Genomic DNA, 17,654 nt, shown 5'->3' with positions numbered 1-17,654 from the left:
CAATCTCGAACACGTTTGCCGTTTACATTTGCTGTATTTCACCATTTATTCTAAACAATGACTCAGTGTTAAGCTTAGGCTCCCTTCCTTAAGATGATAATGCGATTTATGAAGATTAAAGGTGAGATGATGTGCAGAGAGGAAAAAACAAAATAACTTATCTGACGTTAACGCAGAATGGGTCGTCCATTCTCTGGAAAAAGGAAGAACCAAAAATAACATCAAAACTTAACTTGCAATGAAAGTGGAGAAAACAAAAGTGGAGGAGTACAGCTCAGGGCTTAAAGGGAAGGAAATAAAGAATTACACAGATGATGAATAATGAGATATGAAGATGGCTATTTATGAACTTTGGACAAGAAAACAACACATTAAGATCAGAGCGCAAACATAATTCATGTTGTTATTATGTGCAAGTTATTTTAGAAAGAGTCATAAAGTTACCCATGATAGGTCAGAAAGATATAATGGCATGATTTATGGTATTATTTGGTCATAAATAATTATTTTTTATACCTAAAGCCTTTTTAGAACTAATAAAAAGAAAATGTTCTGATGAAAAGAAGTATATAGTGGCTCTATAATGTAAGGGTACACACACATTTACCTTAAAAACAAAAGATCCCAACCCATCATGGTTATAGTGGAGTGAATTTGTGGCTATAAAATCGAAGTTTCCCTCCTACAAGACTCTTTCCTTCACCCTTGACCGCTGCCTGCAGTCCACTTACAGTTAATCTCTCATCAGCTGTGTAAATTCAGCTTTTCATTGCCATAGCAACCCTTAAAGATAATCATATGTTTTAACACTTCAGTGCAAGCTTCAGTTTGCTGAGGCAGGCCAGAGATCAGAATATTTAAAGACTCAGACAATGCCTAACGGTGCCAGAAGGGGGCGAGCTTAAGGTAGGCTAAGGCACAACATTTGGAAGCACACTGAACACAAGTTTCAATCACTTTCATGGCCCCATGTGTATAAAATGGAGCAGCTAGGTATGCAGAATATTTTCTCAAACTGTGGAGAGGTTTGGAGATGCCCCTTCCTGTTCCAACATGACCGCCATCACTGCACAAAGCAAGGTCTATAAAGACACAGATGAGCAAGTCTGGCTTGACTGGCCTGACCCCAACCTGACACAACACCTTTGAGTTGAATTGACGTGAAGGCAGCGAGCCGGGTTTTCTCATCCAACGTCAAAAATCCCTATAACACACTCCTGAACTTTATGGAAAGCTTTTCCTATGGATTGAGAATGGCACTTCACTCAAGTTCATATGTGTGTGTGTGAAGGCAGATGAGCTAATATCTTTTGGCAATATTTTGTAACATCTGTTTTGATAGAGCAGGTGTAATTACACAGAGGTAATTAGGGAAAGAATTTTATTTATTTAAAAAAAAAAAAAAAAGCACAGGTCCACATGAAACCACTGTTGTTCCACAATTACAGATCAAACGTGTTGCTTAGTACAAGGGAATAACAACTAGACAACCTCTGATTTTAAAAACTGATGACGTAGGCTGCGAAACAAAACAGTTAAGTTCAAATACATGTTCAAACAAACTGACTTTCAAGTGAATAAAAATAATGATAGCTTGTCCATTCCAGAGAAAATTAACTGGGATTTAAGAAAGCATCAAGATTTTAGCACATTTCATACTTTTTCAATGACTGAGTCAATTTAGAGTCAGGAAAAAAAAAAAAAAAGTCAAGCACAAATATCTGCATACAACACTGAATGATTAAAATGAACACTACAAATCATTAGAAAGCCGTCCATTGATAGTTTTCTACAACTATTGCCAGACAAATGTAATAATTTATAACTTTGGTTCAAAGTAACTTTGCATAAACCAATAAGTAAACTTAATATTGCAACAAAGTCAAATTACTCACTTAATAATTCAATAATCACCTGAACAGAACAAAATCTTTCCAAATTTCATACGACTTTTGTTTTGCATCACATGCAAAAGAAACACAAACCTATTTAATTGCAGCTTGCGAGTCTAAAAATGCACAAGTTTTCTGAGAATCGGTTGATTAACATGCACACAAATAACAATCAAACATCCGTGCTCTCAATTTCAAACAATTTTTAAATCACGTAAAGTAGAACACGTCCGCCAATTCAGAAAAACAAGTGCAAAAATATTTCCAATCTGTAATAACGTACATGCTTGACTATGAGTAATAACAAAAGTAACGTATAAATTAGTTCACAGCTGAGTTGGCAGGAAAACTTCCCTCTCTGCGGCTTGCTTGTGCAGACAGAGAGACAGCAAACATAATTTCTTCCATATACTGGAAATGTTTTATTTTTATTTTTAAACCACACTTGACCTTAGGAGCTGTCACACTTACAAACTTGCTTATGAACAGCTTTACAGTAAGAAAGAACCGAAACTGAATCGCTTTGGTGAGAACCCTTTTTGTAGTGAACTGCTGAGAAATGTTTATGAGATGGAAATGTTAGGAATTATTTTGACCCTAAATAGGCCAACAATAACGGAGCACCACTTTTTACTTTCCTCAGCTGACATGTAATGGCACCAGTACAAATACCAATAAAACAAAACCTAAACCACAAGAAAACATGTCGCTTAACATTTACCAGTTTCTGGCTGCTGTAGAGATCCAGCGATGTTCAGTTGAGGGAGGTAATGCACTCGGTCAGTGTAAGTAGGTAAGACGCGACTTTGTGCCCAAGCAGTGTCGACTGAACAGTACATGTTTATTGCACAATTCACAGCGCAGGTTTTAAAAAGCCATCAGTGCAATTTCATCTTTTTTTTGTTTTTTGCCCCTTCTTATCATTTGCACCTGTCTTTGTGTAAGAGGAGCAGTGATCAAAAGGCAAAAACAAAACCCATTTCACGTTTGAGCACTAATGACTCACAAATATAAGATCTGATTTTACTGCACAGTTCTTCTGACATCTGCAATTTGCATCGGCAAACAGTAGGTAAAGCACCAGAGAGGTGATATTTTCTTGCACTGCTGTATGTCCTCTCGTTGCGCAGGAACAACAGGTTAGTCAAGGGGCCAGAGGCACACTTGCTCTGTACGGGGCAGCAGCAGCAGCTCTGTCGACACTCATCTCCAGTTGTTGTACATGTAGAGGCAGCCGAAGAACAGGTTGGCAGTCAGGCTTGCAAACAGAAGCCCCGGCCATATGAGACGCTTCGCAAAATCTGGAGAGAAAAGGCAAACGTGAGCCATGAGCCCTATCATCAAACCACCTCATCTGGTTTTACATTTTGTGTCTGCGTCACAAAATACTTTTCCCCCTCCTTTAAATCAGAACAAATAGAGAAGAAGTTACAGAAACTACAATCAAGTTCATTGAATTGATTTTAATGAAGCAAAGACCCACAGGTAGCTGTGTGGTAGCAGTGTTCTTAATATTCTGTCCCTCATACATGGGATGCTGCATTAGTTCCCGTCACTTAAACTGAAATTGCTTTAAGAGGAAATCTGTTTGCAGTCACTGTAGAGATCTACAGAGATCAAAAGCAGCTTCAAATGATACACACAGACATTCTCATGTATCAGCCCAAGCAGACTGAAATCTTTTAAAACCCAGTTAGCCAACAGGCATGATACAAATATTAAATTTTCTGACATAGATACATCCATCTCCCTGCAGGGTTGAAATCAAACTGCTTACCTTTTGGAGAACGCCTGCCCTCTGGACACTGAGTTGTAGTACCGACCAGGCAAGCAGAAGAACCTGAGGAGCTGCTTCGCTTCTCTTCCTCTTCAATCACACTATCGTCTCTTAACAAGGAGCTCAAATCTGCAAGGCCAATCAGGTAAAATCATTAAACCACAAACCAAACCATCTAAACATGTTCACAAGTCGATTTGTTTCATTGTGTGGTGGATTTGCCCCCCCCCCAAAAAGTTTATATTGCCACCTGGTGGTAGTTTCAGGAATAACAGACAAACAAAATAAGAAATATTGCCAGAAGTCTTCCTTTAACAGTCAGCCTTATGTATACTTGCCATTTTGACTTTGAAAGGGTGACACATCGGGTGAAAAGCAGCCGCTGTAAACCGAAGGGGTCGGCTCAGACAGGAGATGTGATGGAGACGCAGGTGGGAACATGAGCGTGGGTTCTGGCTCTGCTGAGAAAAGCCGGAGTCTCTGGCCACCAATGTTGAGACGAGCAGGGCTGATGAGGGGACGCCGTTGTCTGGCAGAACCTGAACTGGATGTAACAGAACCAGCTACCGAAGGAGCTGGGGAGGGACCCGGGGATGATGGGCGGCTCCCAGACTTGAGCGAAAAGTAGTCTGTGCCAAAAAAGAGAGCGGTGAAAAATGTTTTCACTAAGCAACGTCTTAGTGAAAAAAGCACCGAGCTGTTGCTTACAATGAAAAACTGAACAGAGGTCACAGAATCGCCAGGACTTTCAATACCTGAAGATTGTGAATCTTTGTACTGTGAGGCTGGTCTGCTTCCACTAAACAGGTAACCAGAATCTGAAAATTAAAAAATAAATAAATGAATAAAACTTTTCACCACAAACTGATGTTTTCACTTAAATCTGCATCAGTATTTCTCATAAACGTAAAACTACACAACTTCATTCTGAGACTCAGGTTTTAGTTTATCACATTCAAAGAAAAATTGATAGTCTTCACACTAAAAATCCACAATATTAGTAAATAATTAGTGACAAATCTGTCAGATTAAGCAGCTGCAAATGGGCCGCCTACTGTAGGACCACGACTGCTCCTAAAACATACGCTTTACACTGCAAACACACATTTTTTAATTTTTGCATTTGAAATAAAATAGAGAAATTTAAGCACAGATGTGCCAGAGATTTCTGAAAAATCCTGTCTCCATTGCATAGTGTCTAAAAAAATAATGTATATTTATGCAAACACTTCAGCATAAATGACCTCTTAGTAAGAAATGCAAATACTGTAGATACGTTTGTGTAAACAGAGGCAATATTTCAGCTGATATTCCATAAAAACTGAGCTACGTAATTAGAAACCTCATGAGCATGCAAAGTGCTACAGTGTAACTGACTGTAAAAACAAACAATTCCAAATACTAAACCCAACCTACACCTGAAGCTACTTGATTAAGCTACTGCACACGGCCATAAACAATCAGAAGAGTCTGTTCAGTGACAGGTTGCTTCTCCCCAAGACAAGAACTAACAGACTTAAAAACTCCTTTGTCCCACACGCCATCAAACTGTTTAACTCCTCTCTGGAGGGGAGAGGGAGGGGAAACAGGAGGACAAAGGAGGGGGGAACAACTAAGCTGTAGTGCCTCTTCACCTCACTGTACAATACCTTGTGCAATACTTTTTGTAAATAGTCAACAGTGCAATAGACTCAATACTTGAAATGTGCAATTCACTTGTATTTTTATTTTTTATTCCTATTTATTCTATTTATCCCCTTTGTATATTTTATTTATATTTGTCTCTGTATTTATATATATGTGTGTGTGTGTGTGTGTGTGTGTGTGTGTGTGTGTGTGTGTGTGTGTGTGTGTGTGTGTGTGTATATATATATATATATATATATATATATATATATATATATATATATATATATATATATATATATATATATATATATATATATATATATATATATATATATATATATATATATATATATATAAATAAATAACAATTCTGTAACTGTAACTTCGGTCGTTGCTGTGCTTTTTGGAAGTCGAATTTCCCAGAGGAACCCACCCGAGGGATTAATAAAGTTCTATCTTATCTTATCTTATCTTATATCTGTCAGCACGAGCACAAACTGAAAGGGAAAACATCCCGCGCTACCTGTCCTGGTGAGGGAGGGCATGGTGCCGAGGCACAGGGCTCTGTTGAGACGCCCGGGCAGAGAGGAGGGGGAAGCCTTCCGCTCGTGACGACCGTGGTGGCGGTTGATGAGCTGGGAGAGGTTAGGGGGTGGAGTGGGGATGAAAGTGTCCGCCACATCGGTGGAGCTCAAAGGAGGGACTGTGGAGCTTCCTGCAAGGTATCTGCAACACAAGAGCAACGGAATGGTCTACTACCTGAAATTAAAGTTGTAACACAGCAGCAAAAACATACAAATACTTACATACAGAAAGTCTAACATAATACTTCTGAGGAGAGGAAATTGGGTACTGATAGAGCAAATAGTGTAAACACAATTAAGAATTTTACCTGCTTACCACAATTAAACATATGCTGATTTAAAGACCAAGTGCGAGAAGAAAACTGGGGACACACTTAGAAATGAGCTCTGACAACCCCTTAATGTCAGCACTAATGGAGGCAGGCTACGACAAGGCTGTCGCTGAAACGCTGCAGCAGCTGTGTGACAGCACGCAGCAGCTGACGGGGAGAGACGAGAGAAACGCTTCACACACTCATGGGTCCACACAGAGCAGCGACATAAAGCTTCTTTGTATAATCAGGTCACTTCTGATTATTTCCACTGCCTCCAAAGTTGAGTAATAAAGTTTTACAGACTGGAAAGAGACATGCAGAAGGAGACAGGATGCTGGTGGAAAAACAAGCAGAAGACAATTCCTTTTATCAGTCGTTTATTATATTCCATGTACAGCAAGCATTACCACAAAGCCTCCGAAATGGAGCACATCATTAAAAGCAAGATACCCAAATGAACCATTTAAGCACCCAAAACGCAAAGTGTTTCATCGAGCATGTTGCAGGAAACCTTTGAGCAGGGATGGAGCTCCTTTCTGAGGCTGTTACAGGATATATAAACACATCGTCGGTGATCAAACTGTGATAAACTGTAAAAAAGTATCAAGATTTCGCATAACAACGGGTCCTTTTTTAAAAAAGTACCAAGTGTTTCTCCAACAGACGCTACTAAAATATTTAGATAAACATACTTGGGATAAATAGTAACAGTAGTATAATAATGAAGTACAATAATTTGTCACATATAGTAGCTTAATTCTACAGTTAACACTTTGAACATAGTGCTTCTAGAGCTAGACACTTGACACAAAGAGGTCTACAGTCATACAGCTCATCAGGTAGAAACAGGAGTTCTCTAAAAAAAACAACACGCAGAAATAGAAACACTCAAACCAGACATTATGCAAATATCATTTAAAAAACATGCAAACCAAACGGTAAAAATACTTTCTTTCTTACCCTTAGTACACACAATGGTCCAAATACAGGGTGTAGCAAGACGAATCATTCAGTTTCAAAAGGATTTATTTATTTATCGTTTTAAATATTGGACATAAAAGCTTGTGGTAAATTTTAAACTACATGGCTGAATATAAAATTTTTTACATACAATGTTGTCCTTAATTTGGCCCCCCTCTGGACGCATGGCACATGTCCAAACGATAGTCAAACTCCCATATTTGTATGAGCATGTCTGGGGCCACTGCAGCTGCTGGTGCTACCAGCGACCGCATTAAAACCGACAAGCCCCGTCTTTTTAACGGTATGCGTTTCGGCCGCAGGATTAAAGCGCTTTGAATTCGTGATGGTTCTTTTTGATACACCCTGTACGTCACACAACTAACCAATACAGCTTGTTTTGTTCTGTGATGAACGTTACTTTTGAGTTTAAGATGCAGTTTGTCACATGCGGCAGTTCAAAAAACAAAACAAAAAAAGCCTTCAAGTCGTTAGCAATTAACGTCACAGTATAAACAGCCAGTATGACTTTTTTTTTCTTCTTTTTAAAAACTGCGGCACTATACAGCATTGCATTGTGCTTTTTTGATGTATATCAGGTGTGAAAAGTCACACAAGTTCATAACTTGATCAATCATCTACCATCTTAGACTCAAAGCATGTGAAGTCTACTACACCACAGGCGCTGGTTTGACAACATAAATCTCTCAACAGAACAGCGCAACACAGTTTATACCCACAGTTACAACACTACAAAACTGATGAGCAATCACAATCTAAGCACCTTGTCTCCCATTATTTTGTAACACCTTCTCACATCAGAGTAAAATAAATACCCCCTACATCCAACACAAGTAAAACATAACTATGAAACTCAAACAAGTTAGATGAAATGTTAGCACGTGCACTTAAAACGGTCATTAGTGTTTATCACATATCAACTTGTTAAAATACTGGCAAAGGTAGCATTAGTTATAATGGAAGCTAATACGGTTGTGAGTGATGTAAGGTCGTCATTTTAGCTGTAAATCGCCTCATTTAGAGCTTGTGCAGGACAATTTAAGATTGATCCTGAGAAAAGACTCCAAGATGTTGCTGAGTGGAGCACCGATTAAAAATGAAAGAGGGGTGGGGCACCAGGAACTGATGCTTACACAAGATACCTCAAATGCTGAAACAAGCCAAGTACCTGTCAGGTAGTCACCTACAGGCTATTTTGAACTTGAGTTTTGAGCCCACAGCTAAAAGCATCAAAATATGACACAAAGAAGTACACATAAATACTCTCCAAAACCTTTGAACACTTTGCATATGCAGCTCTTTATCATGCTGCACCATCAGAGGCCTCTGATGGGCTCTGATCATTCCTCGATGTCACAATGAGCCCAAACATACAGCCGGATACACACACACACACACAAACCTGTTCAACGGTCTGGGTATTTCAGAAACTGCTAATATACTGGGATATTCCAATATAACCATTACAGAGAATGGTGTGAAAAAGAGAAAATGCCCAGTGAGTGCCAGGTCTCTGGGTGAAAAAGCTTTGTTGAACCCCAGAAATCAGAGATCAATGACCATAATTCTTCAAGCTGATAGGAAGGGAGCAGCGACCAAAACAACAATTTGTTAAAACCAAGGTATGTAGAAGAGCATCTCTAAATGCAAAACCCACTGAACCTTGAAGCAGATGGGCTACAGCATCGCTGATCTCCAACAGCTAAGAACCGTAAACTGAGGCTACGATTCGCATGGGCTCACTTTTTTGGTACCTACTTGACCAGTATTCCAAGCGACCAGGGTTCTGAGGCGATCTGAAAATGTGATTTCAACAGACTGCATACCACTGATCAGCTAGTCAGTGGTGTCACATGATGAGTCAGGAGAGAATCTCCTTCACGAAATTGAAAACCACCATTTTTGTAACCTGGAAACAAGGGAAACGACAGAGAAACAACACCACGGTCCCAGAGCCTGACAAAAATCCACAGGCCGAGCAGCAGGTATCACATCGCCTCGACGTCCACCTTTGTTATGTCGCAAATAAATGATGTCAATGGATGTTCCACCGCGTTGCTATAACGACCTCAACCATATTAGCTGGTACTCTTTAGTAATGAAGAACGAGTCGTGCCAAGTCGAGTAGGAAGTAATGGAAAAAGGCCTAATACTAAATGTATTCATGATCTGCATGTTTGATTTGGCCAAGATTTTATGCTGGATGTCAATCCCTTTATGACCAGTGTCGCCATCTTAACAGACCACGTCAAAAAGTTCAAATAATCTCAAACTTGTTTCTTGAACATGACGGCGAGTTCACTGCATTCAAATGACTTCCATAGTCACCAGAGCTCAATCCAATAGAGTACCTTTGGGATGAGGTGAAACGGGAGATTGTGTGAGGTTATCATATCAATATGGACCAAAATCTCTGAGGAAAGTTTCCAGCACCTCTTAAATCTGTTTTGAAGAATTAACATGGATCTGAAGGCAAAAGGGGGTCCAACTGGTACTAGCAATCAGTAAGTAACGAAGCGACCAGTAAGAGTATCTAAAACTCAAGACAACGCAAGGAGCCCTGCTGATGAATGAATAACCACCGGAGAGAACCGATTTTAATACTGGACTCAGTGTTAAGTGAGACAAGTAACAAAAGCAATCTACAGAAGAACTGATAAGTTCTCAAAGAAGCTTTAAGAAACAAACAACCGATCTGCCAAGTACACTGAGAAACTTCATGCTACTGTCTCAAGGTGAACTAATGCCACTGCAAGGCCAAATATTGGCCAATTCTGCATGATACAGTTCAAAGAAAATGTGTATTTGCAAAAATTGCTTAAAGTCAAGATCATGCAACTTTAGACGAATACTGAATGTTCTAAAAGTAAATCAAAAGGGTACAAGGTCACAACAATAATGGAGACAGGAGAAAAACTGCAGAATTTGGGAATAACAAACTCGGGCAGCTAAATACTTAAACCATTGTAAAATAAATAAATGAATAAATAAACAAACTACAATAGTAAATGTCGATTAAAATTCGCAGATTTTGCAGGCATGCAAATTTTCTGTCAGCTAACATCACTACACATCATGCTCCACGTCACCTCCTGGTGCTGCCAAAGACATGAGGTAAAAACACCAGAACAGGCTGCATTAGAAAATATCCAACGCCAATAAAAATTGTAGGTGATGTGAAGCGATAGAGAAAGAGTGTGATTACGCAAATACCACATCTTATGTGTGGTATAAAGTGTTTACACAAATTAGTATTTCATGCAGTGAGTTGTAGTTAGAAGCCCCACAGCTTTAACAGTGTTAAACGAGTACATTCAAAACAATCTAGTAAAGTGTAAAGCAGTTAATAGTAGCTAAAACCAAAAATGTTAATAACCCAATATACTGGTTGCAAAAATGAGCTTATTTAAACATCATTTTTTTCCACATATATGGTGCAGTAATAATGATGCTAAATACATAATCAGTCATTTGAATAGAGAACACCAATAGGTTGAAATGTCAGAAGGTCCTGTAAAGTTTACTTGTTAACCTTCTTAGGACTTTATAACTGATAATAATTAGAGTAAGCTTATAAATAATACCTTTATGATATTATGATTACTGAAATGTTTCCTCATTGCTTCTCTCAGTGAATAGATAAAAAACAATGACAATAACAATTATTCAAAGCAGAAGGACAAAGCACTACCATGAGGTAACAATATTATCTGATGCAAAATTGTTTTAACTGCCAAAAATTGATGCATCAAGCACCTGCTCAGCACGTGGCTGTGTGGCTGAAGGTGGGATTTGGTAAGGAGAAGGGACTAGCTTCAGGTCGTGTGCCATATCTGGAGATTATCATTCACATGTCAGAACATCACAGTCATTCTCACACAGAGCTGGAAGATTGAAGGTTTAAAAACAGACAGTGACAGAAATGAAAAGAAATGACAACATTAAAAATACACCAATAACACTTGTTAGATTGATGCTTTTTGATCCGATGCTTATGAATGCGAAGCATTCATGGAAAGACGGCATGTTTTTGTATAATCCACGGTTTCAAATACAATGTGAACATTACTGCTCAGGTTCTGACCTTCGGTATCTGGCTCTCCGTGCGCCCAGCGGTTTACGAGTTGCCACGGCAGCAGCAAAGCTGACGAGGCAACAGAGGGAGACGCCAACAAGCTTCGTTGTGTACATCCAGCTCAAGGCATCAGTCATGTAGCTCTCGGCCATGTAGAGGCACAGGATGAAGAACCACAGGACAGAGGCTACAGCATCAATTCTCCTCAACCTGAAATGCAGCAAGATTAGTTTTTTTGTTTTAATTAAACTGGGAACTATGAACAGTCCATCCAAAGGCAAATAAAATGGTGGCTGCTTACCTTGCAGGTCCAGCTAAGAAGATACCAGTGAGACAAGTTAACAGGCCAACAGAGACTACAGCCAGCTGGTTGTCCTTCCCATGCTGCCACGCAAGCTCGGCATTTTCTATGGCCTTGTCTGGGATCAGCTCCAGGAGACTCTGCCACACAGGCGACACTCTGCTGCTGTTATCAGTGTGGGTAGACTCATTGTGGACTTGAGGCTTTGGAGGAACAACCCCACCACTTAATGTCTGCGAGCCATCAGGTGACGAAGGCTGGTCTGGCAATTCACAGAAAATTGTGGCAGCAAGGAAAGCACATATTAGGAAGGCAAGGGCCCGCAAGAGTACGACTCCCATGGGAGAGGACAGGGACTGGGCACTCTGCAGGAGGACAAAAACAAACCAAACAAAGAAAACAAAAAAAAAAAAAACAGGCTCTTATTGTGACATTTTCACAGCATACTGAAATTAATAGCATACAATGTCAACATAGTGTTAATAAAGTCTACAACAGGGGTCTGAATGCCAATTAAACGAACTGAAAGCACTGTTAGTTATAGTTCAGTGCTTTACCAAGAAACGGGTAACAGAACTGCACCACATTAATGAATCACTAGTGTGAATAAGAAAGTCAAAGTTTAATGCACTCCATTAAAGCCACAGCAGTGGTTAAATATCGTTCACTCGTATCCTCACACAACCTGAAATTAGACATGACGCCTAACGTCACAGATCACACTGGAGCAGAAGCGGTAACAATTGATTAATCACTTTAAACGCTGAAAAGCAGGACTTGACTGTGTCAAAGCGCTAATCCTTATCAGCAGACCCATGAAAACAAGAAACCTGTTGATCGCTTCACTGTTTGAACACTTGCCTATTTTGTTTGAGTAGGTCAAAGAGGATCCGAATGCACACTAAATAGCTACTGATAAGGCATTATGTCATTAGGTGTAACAACAAAGAGCAAAAGGATGAAAGTTTCCCTCTTACATTTCAAGATGAACAAATTATGTTAAACATGAAAAAGCAACAAGATGGTATCACAGAAAAAAAGTTAAAATTAAGGCAGTTTCCTGCTCGTCTCAGCTAAAATAATCATGTTATTTAGTATCTGGCTAAAGGTCAAACACCCTGCATGCTACAGCATTTGGTCATTTAGTGTCTTTTATGTGTGATTTTTTTTTATTAAATAATTCACAATATTGCCTGATTGGGTGAGATTGGGTTGCACTGACCTTTACAAAGCCCATGTCTGACTCCCGGGTGCGCCGCAGCTGATTATTAAGAAGCACCGTACGAAGCTGGCGGTTCTGATATTTAATGTAGTACTCCACTGCTGTCTGACATGGCCTGCATAACTTATAAGTCTGCTCCAGGTGATGCTTGTAGGCTTCAATTTCCTCATCGTAGTTCTCCTACGGGAGAAAGAAACGGCATTTGGTGTTATTCTTCAGAACAGCATGTTGGGCAATACTATGATGTGACAGAAACAAAGTGCATACATCATCCCTCGGGATATATGAGGCCAACTGTTTGATCTTTGCAGACTGGTTGTTATTACACTTCCGGCAAAGCAGCATCTGACAGTTGACCCACTGCAGAGTCTTAGGTGTCTCCGATGAAGGAAGGCTTCCAGATATGCCATGATTTAGATGCTCCATGTACTGAGCAGGAATGGGCTTGTTGTAGTCCCCATTCTGAAAACACAGACAGTTTTAAAAAAAATGTATATGCGTTAGAGAAAAAGAATTACCACACTTAAGAAACAAGTTACATAGTGTATAACACTTACCTCCTGGAAGCCATTGTACTGGTCACAATTGGGGCAATCCCAGCAGTTCCTGTTCCCATAGGGCACAACTGTGTTCTGATTACAGAACCAGCAGTTAACACTTGCATGGGTGGGCTTCTTTCTGTAAGCAACAAGGTAAATCCAGCGTGTTATTCAGTGGCAACCGCTGCTGTTCAGTTATGCAAAAATACTTAACCTAGCCTGAGACATCTGAATATGCCCATTGTATTGATGTCACGTGACATAAATACTAACTGTAAACATCAAACGGGGTTAGCTAAAGTTGGACTCACAAAACTGCAAAGCATCAAGTTAGTTAGCGGCACAGCTGCTCTTAAAGTGAGCGCCCGGGCTAGCGTAAATACACAGATCTCTCCAGAGGAGCAATAGGAGCAGGACAGGAAGCACTATTTCTTTAATGTCACAATTAAAAAAATCAACTGGTGTGTTTCTTTTATTCCACACACATTAACTTGTGCTAGCGTGAATGTAGCGTTAGCTACAAACACACCGCCGCGGTGCCAGAAGTCGGAGAAGTTACCTGGTGGCAATTTTATATATGAGCGCTCCGCCGGCGACAAACGCCGTAGCTCCGACTCCGCTGTACATTAATTCGGGGTATTCCAGCAGAAGCTTGCTAAGCGTCTCCATCTTTTTTCGCAAAAACATTAAACGTAGTGTTTTAAGATTGCAAAACACGGCGCGAGCGCGCACGCGGCAAACGATTCCTTTTGTTCACGCCCCTGTAACGGAAACGGAAAGTACGTCAATACCTGGACGCATTCCAATAGGGTTCATTAAATCCTTGCTGTCCACTCTAACGCTTACGATGCTGCTTTTCATTTGCGCCCAATAACACATTTTGGTGGCGGTGTTTATTAAAGTAAAACAAATTAAAAATGAAAGAAACTAAGCATGTTTTTCCTCGACGGTAAGTAAATAGCTGTGCAGAGGATATATGCTATGATCTTGTTGGAATGCGGGACAGGGTATTAACCCAGATTAAAAAGCGTGTTCGGGACATAAAACTTTATTAACTGTTATTGTTATTGGCTTCCGAACTTTTCTTAGAAATATCAGGTTTTCCTATATTTCCTCAGTATCAAAGTACTTCCGCTTGAAAAAGTTTCCATCACTTTACACAAGTAAAAACCTTCAATACTTAGAAACAGTTTAAACAAAGCATACAGGTCTGTGAAATATTACAGCTAATATCCATTTTAAAACCTGCATTTTCAGGTAGCCTCGCTTAAAATGTATCAAGTCTTCTACAATAATCATCATCATCATCATTAATAAATGAATAATAATGATAACAAATTGGAGAGGGTGAAGTTTCTGATGCAAAAATAACTTTATTTGAACAAACGTGATGTATTTTACATCAAACAAACATTCACAATCGAATGAGAAAACGGGTCAGTGCTTGAATGTCATTCATCTTTTATAGCAGCTCACACATTTGGATAAATCCGGAGAAAACAAATAAATAACGTTACAGCAAACGTACAGGCCTATTCAAAATTATATACCAATATAAAAAAACAGAGAAAAAGAACAAAAGTTTGCTTATTTGTAAGCCTATAACCCGCAGTAAAAAAAAAATTACAAAATAAAAATGCAAACCTCAAACCTCAGACCCTTAGATCAGCTGTCTTCCTGCCGTTCACACTTGATGGGGGCAAGTTTGAAATAAAATGACATGGTATATGGTAGACCTGCCGTCTGTAATTCTTACAAAAACCCAAACTTTATAAAAACTGTACAAAATCTATACAAACAAAATCATCAACAGCATTATTTATAACAGACATATGAAACTGCCAAACTAAACCAAGTACCTGACAAACCAGTGACAGCCGAACTGAAATGGTGAGAGGCGAACTCAGATGTGAACTTGCCATCAAAGCACAAAATAACTCAAAAGTCCTACTGGTCCATTAAATAAGCCAGGGCTGGGTCCGCTGGCCTGCCGTAGGAGGTGAACTGCTGGTAGCTGCAAGCCACGGAAACGGTGCCTCCATCCGGGCTCATCGGTTGGGTCACCCCGCCGTAAGGATACCCGTTGTGGGGGACCAGCACGGGCGGGTGGCGGCGGTAAGCGCCGTAGTGAGGATGGTGAAAGTGGGGAGGAGGGGTGCAGTAGGAGGTCATGGAGGTGCCCGGGGACACGCTGCGGCTGTGTCCCGTGCTGACCGTAGCTGACGCATATCCCGTCGGTGGGGTCGAGCCGGGCTGGCACATGCTCCAGGAGCTGCTCACGTAAGGCTGCAGGTAGAGCGACTCAGAGTACTCCACGGGATTCCCGCCCAGGTAAGGCACACTCGGGGGTCTGTAGGGTCTCCGCACCCTCCTCCGCCGTCGGTAGTTTCCCTTCTCAAACATGTCCTGAAATGCGGGGTCCAGCATCCAGTAGTTGCCCTTTCTGTCCCCTCCGCTGTCCCTGGGCACCTTGACGAAGCACTCGTTGAGAGACAAATTGTGTCTTATGCTGTTTTGCCAACCTTTCTTGTTCCTCTCGTAGTAGGGGAACTTGGACACTATATACTGATAGATCCCGCTCAGAGTCTGTCTCTTGTTCTCGCTGTCCTTGATGGCCATGGCGATGAGAGCCACGTATGAATACGGCGGCTTCTCCAGCTGTCCGGTCTCCTGCGCACCTTTAGGCTCACAAGGGGGCGAGTTTGAGCCGATGTCCAGAATCTGCGCACCTTGGGGGGACTTCTCTGCATCCATGACTCAGGTAAGCTATCGGTTTGTTTGTGGGTCCGGCTGCGACTGCTATCTGCCCGGTAAGCAAGGCAGCTCTATGATTGTGTCTGCAGGTGCAAACGGACACATACACACACTCCTCCCACAGGTACCGCGCAGCTGTTGTTGCCAGCTTTGATCTCACCGGGTTTCTCACACTGTTTATGCAATTGTGTGTGAAACCGTGGAGGCTGTTTAGGTTGAAGCAGGGGTCAAGAGGCTGTGTTTTAACTTCAGTCAAAAATATTCCCCCTTTTGAAGCAGGGCGATCAAAGACTTATTTAGGTGTACTGAGTTTACGTGAGTGACAAGTAATGTTCTAACACACAGCAATCCTAAAATCTTATCTACATTTGATCTCCACGACCTTAGGAAAGGCAACAGGTGGGAAAACATATGTAATATTAAACTGTAGATTTGATCTTCCCTAAACTAACAACTCAAGAAAGCTGTTTATATATGACATTTTGCTAAAAGCAATGCTCTTCACATAGTTTTACTATTTTATTTGAACTTGTCGAAGACGTTAAAGCATGCTGCACAATAATGACAAAATGTACTATTAAAATAAGTCTTAACAGCAGCACAAACGTGCACACATTTGCATTGATCTGTGATCTGTTACAGTCAGCTGCCTTTTTACAGTTTTACACATTGTTTCAGCTCTGAGACACGTGGTGGTTGGGGCTTTCCAGCTCCTAATGTTGCTACAAGCACAGAGGTACTAGCAGCACAGGTATCAGAGCTCAGCATACCACCCACATACAGTGAGGCATGAACAGCAGGCCTGTCTGTCCGCTGAGGACAGTAGATAATGATCACCTACTCTCACCAGACAGTCTGTCTCCCCTGAACTGATAGGGAAACACTGATCTCAATAGGAGAGCAACCAGTGGAAAGAAAACTAGTATGTGTTTGCAGAGGATTTGAGGGTATTTCAGTTGGCTTCTGTTGTTACTGTAAATCTATTAATATTTAATGAATGGTGCTTTCACCATTATATTTGTTTAATAAAGTTAAGTACACTCATATAATATTTTGATTATTTATACTGTCTAAAATGTGCTTTTAACTCTCATAGTGCATATAAACACAACACATCTGAAGTTTTCTATTAAAAGTTATGAAAATATGTATTACACTGAGCAAGTCTGCAGGTCAGGGCACCATATACTGTAAACGACATTTTGCACCAGATAGTTTGCATGTATGTGATCGAATATGAGTGCAATCGATTGTTTTCTGTGCAATGGTCCACACTTATTTTTTAATAGTTTACTTGGAAAATGTTAAAAAGGTGCAGTGATTTATTTAATCATGTGAAAACATACATGGAAATACAGTTTCAAAGGGGGAAAAACAGAGTTTGTATATATTTCTAAAAAGCATTCAACAAAGTCTGAACTCTCTTAGGAAAGATTTCTTGTAATTTCTTGATGTACTCTAAATAAGTAGTTCTCCAGGTTTCTTAAGGGATATTTCATTAGTTCTCTTCTTTGTTCTGTTCTCTGTTGGGATGATTCCACATTGCTTTAATAATTTTGAGGTTTGATAGACTTCTGTTGTGTTTT

General features: G+C 40.3%; 2 protein-coding genes across 2 annotated transcripts; both read right to left on the bottom strand.

The window, feature by feature from the left end:
- Positions 1 to 1,373: 1,373 nt before the first annotated feature.
- tmem201 (transmembrane protein 201) lies at positions 1,374 to 14,074 on the bottom strand. Its single transcript, XM_080898285.1, has 11 exons — positions 13,874 to 14,074; positions 13,333 to 13,453; positions 13,043 to 13,237; positions 12,776 to 12,955; positions 11,554 to 11,918; positions 11,262 to 11,462; positions 5,822 to 6,024; positions 4,425 to 4,487; positions 4,008 to 4,298; positions 3,670 to 3,798; positions 1,374 to 3,193 (listed from the first exon to the last, which is right to left on the bottom strand). Exons 1-11 carry the CDS (start codon positions 13,999 to 14,001, stop codon positions 3,096 to 3,098), a joined length of 1,974 nt encoding a protein of 657 aa, XP_080754411.1. The 5' UTR covers positions 14,002 to 14,074; the 3' UTR covers positions 1,374 to 3,095.
- A 612-nt stretch (positions 14,075 to 14,686) lies between these two features.
- On the bottom strand, positions 14,687 to 16,850 carry foxl2l (forkhead box L2-like). Its single transcript, XM_080898262.1, has one exon. The coding sequence runs from the start codon at positions 16,066 to 16,068 to the stop codon at positions 15,262 to 15,264; it is 807 nt and encodes a 268-aa protein (XP_080754388.1). The 5' UTR covers positions 16,069 to 16,850; the 3' UTR covers positions 14,687 to 15,261.
- Between the last annotated feature and the right edge of the window lie 804 nt (positions 16,851 to 17,654).

The sequence above is a fragment of the Rhamphochromis sp. 'chilingali' genome (genome assembly GCF_963969265.1).
Source record: "Rhamphochromis sp. 'chilingali' genome assembly, chromosome: 12".
Lineage (NCBI taxonomy): Eukaryota > Metazoa > Chordata > Actinopteri > Cichliformes > Cichlidae > Rhamphochromis > Rhamphochromis sp. 'chilingali'.
This window is presented reverse-complemented; position numbering and strand designations above follow the sequence as displayed.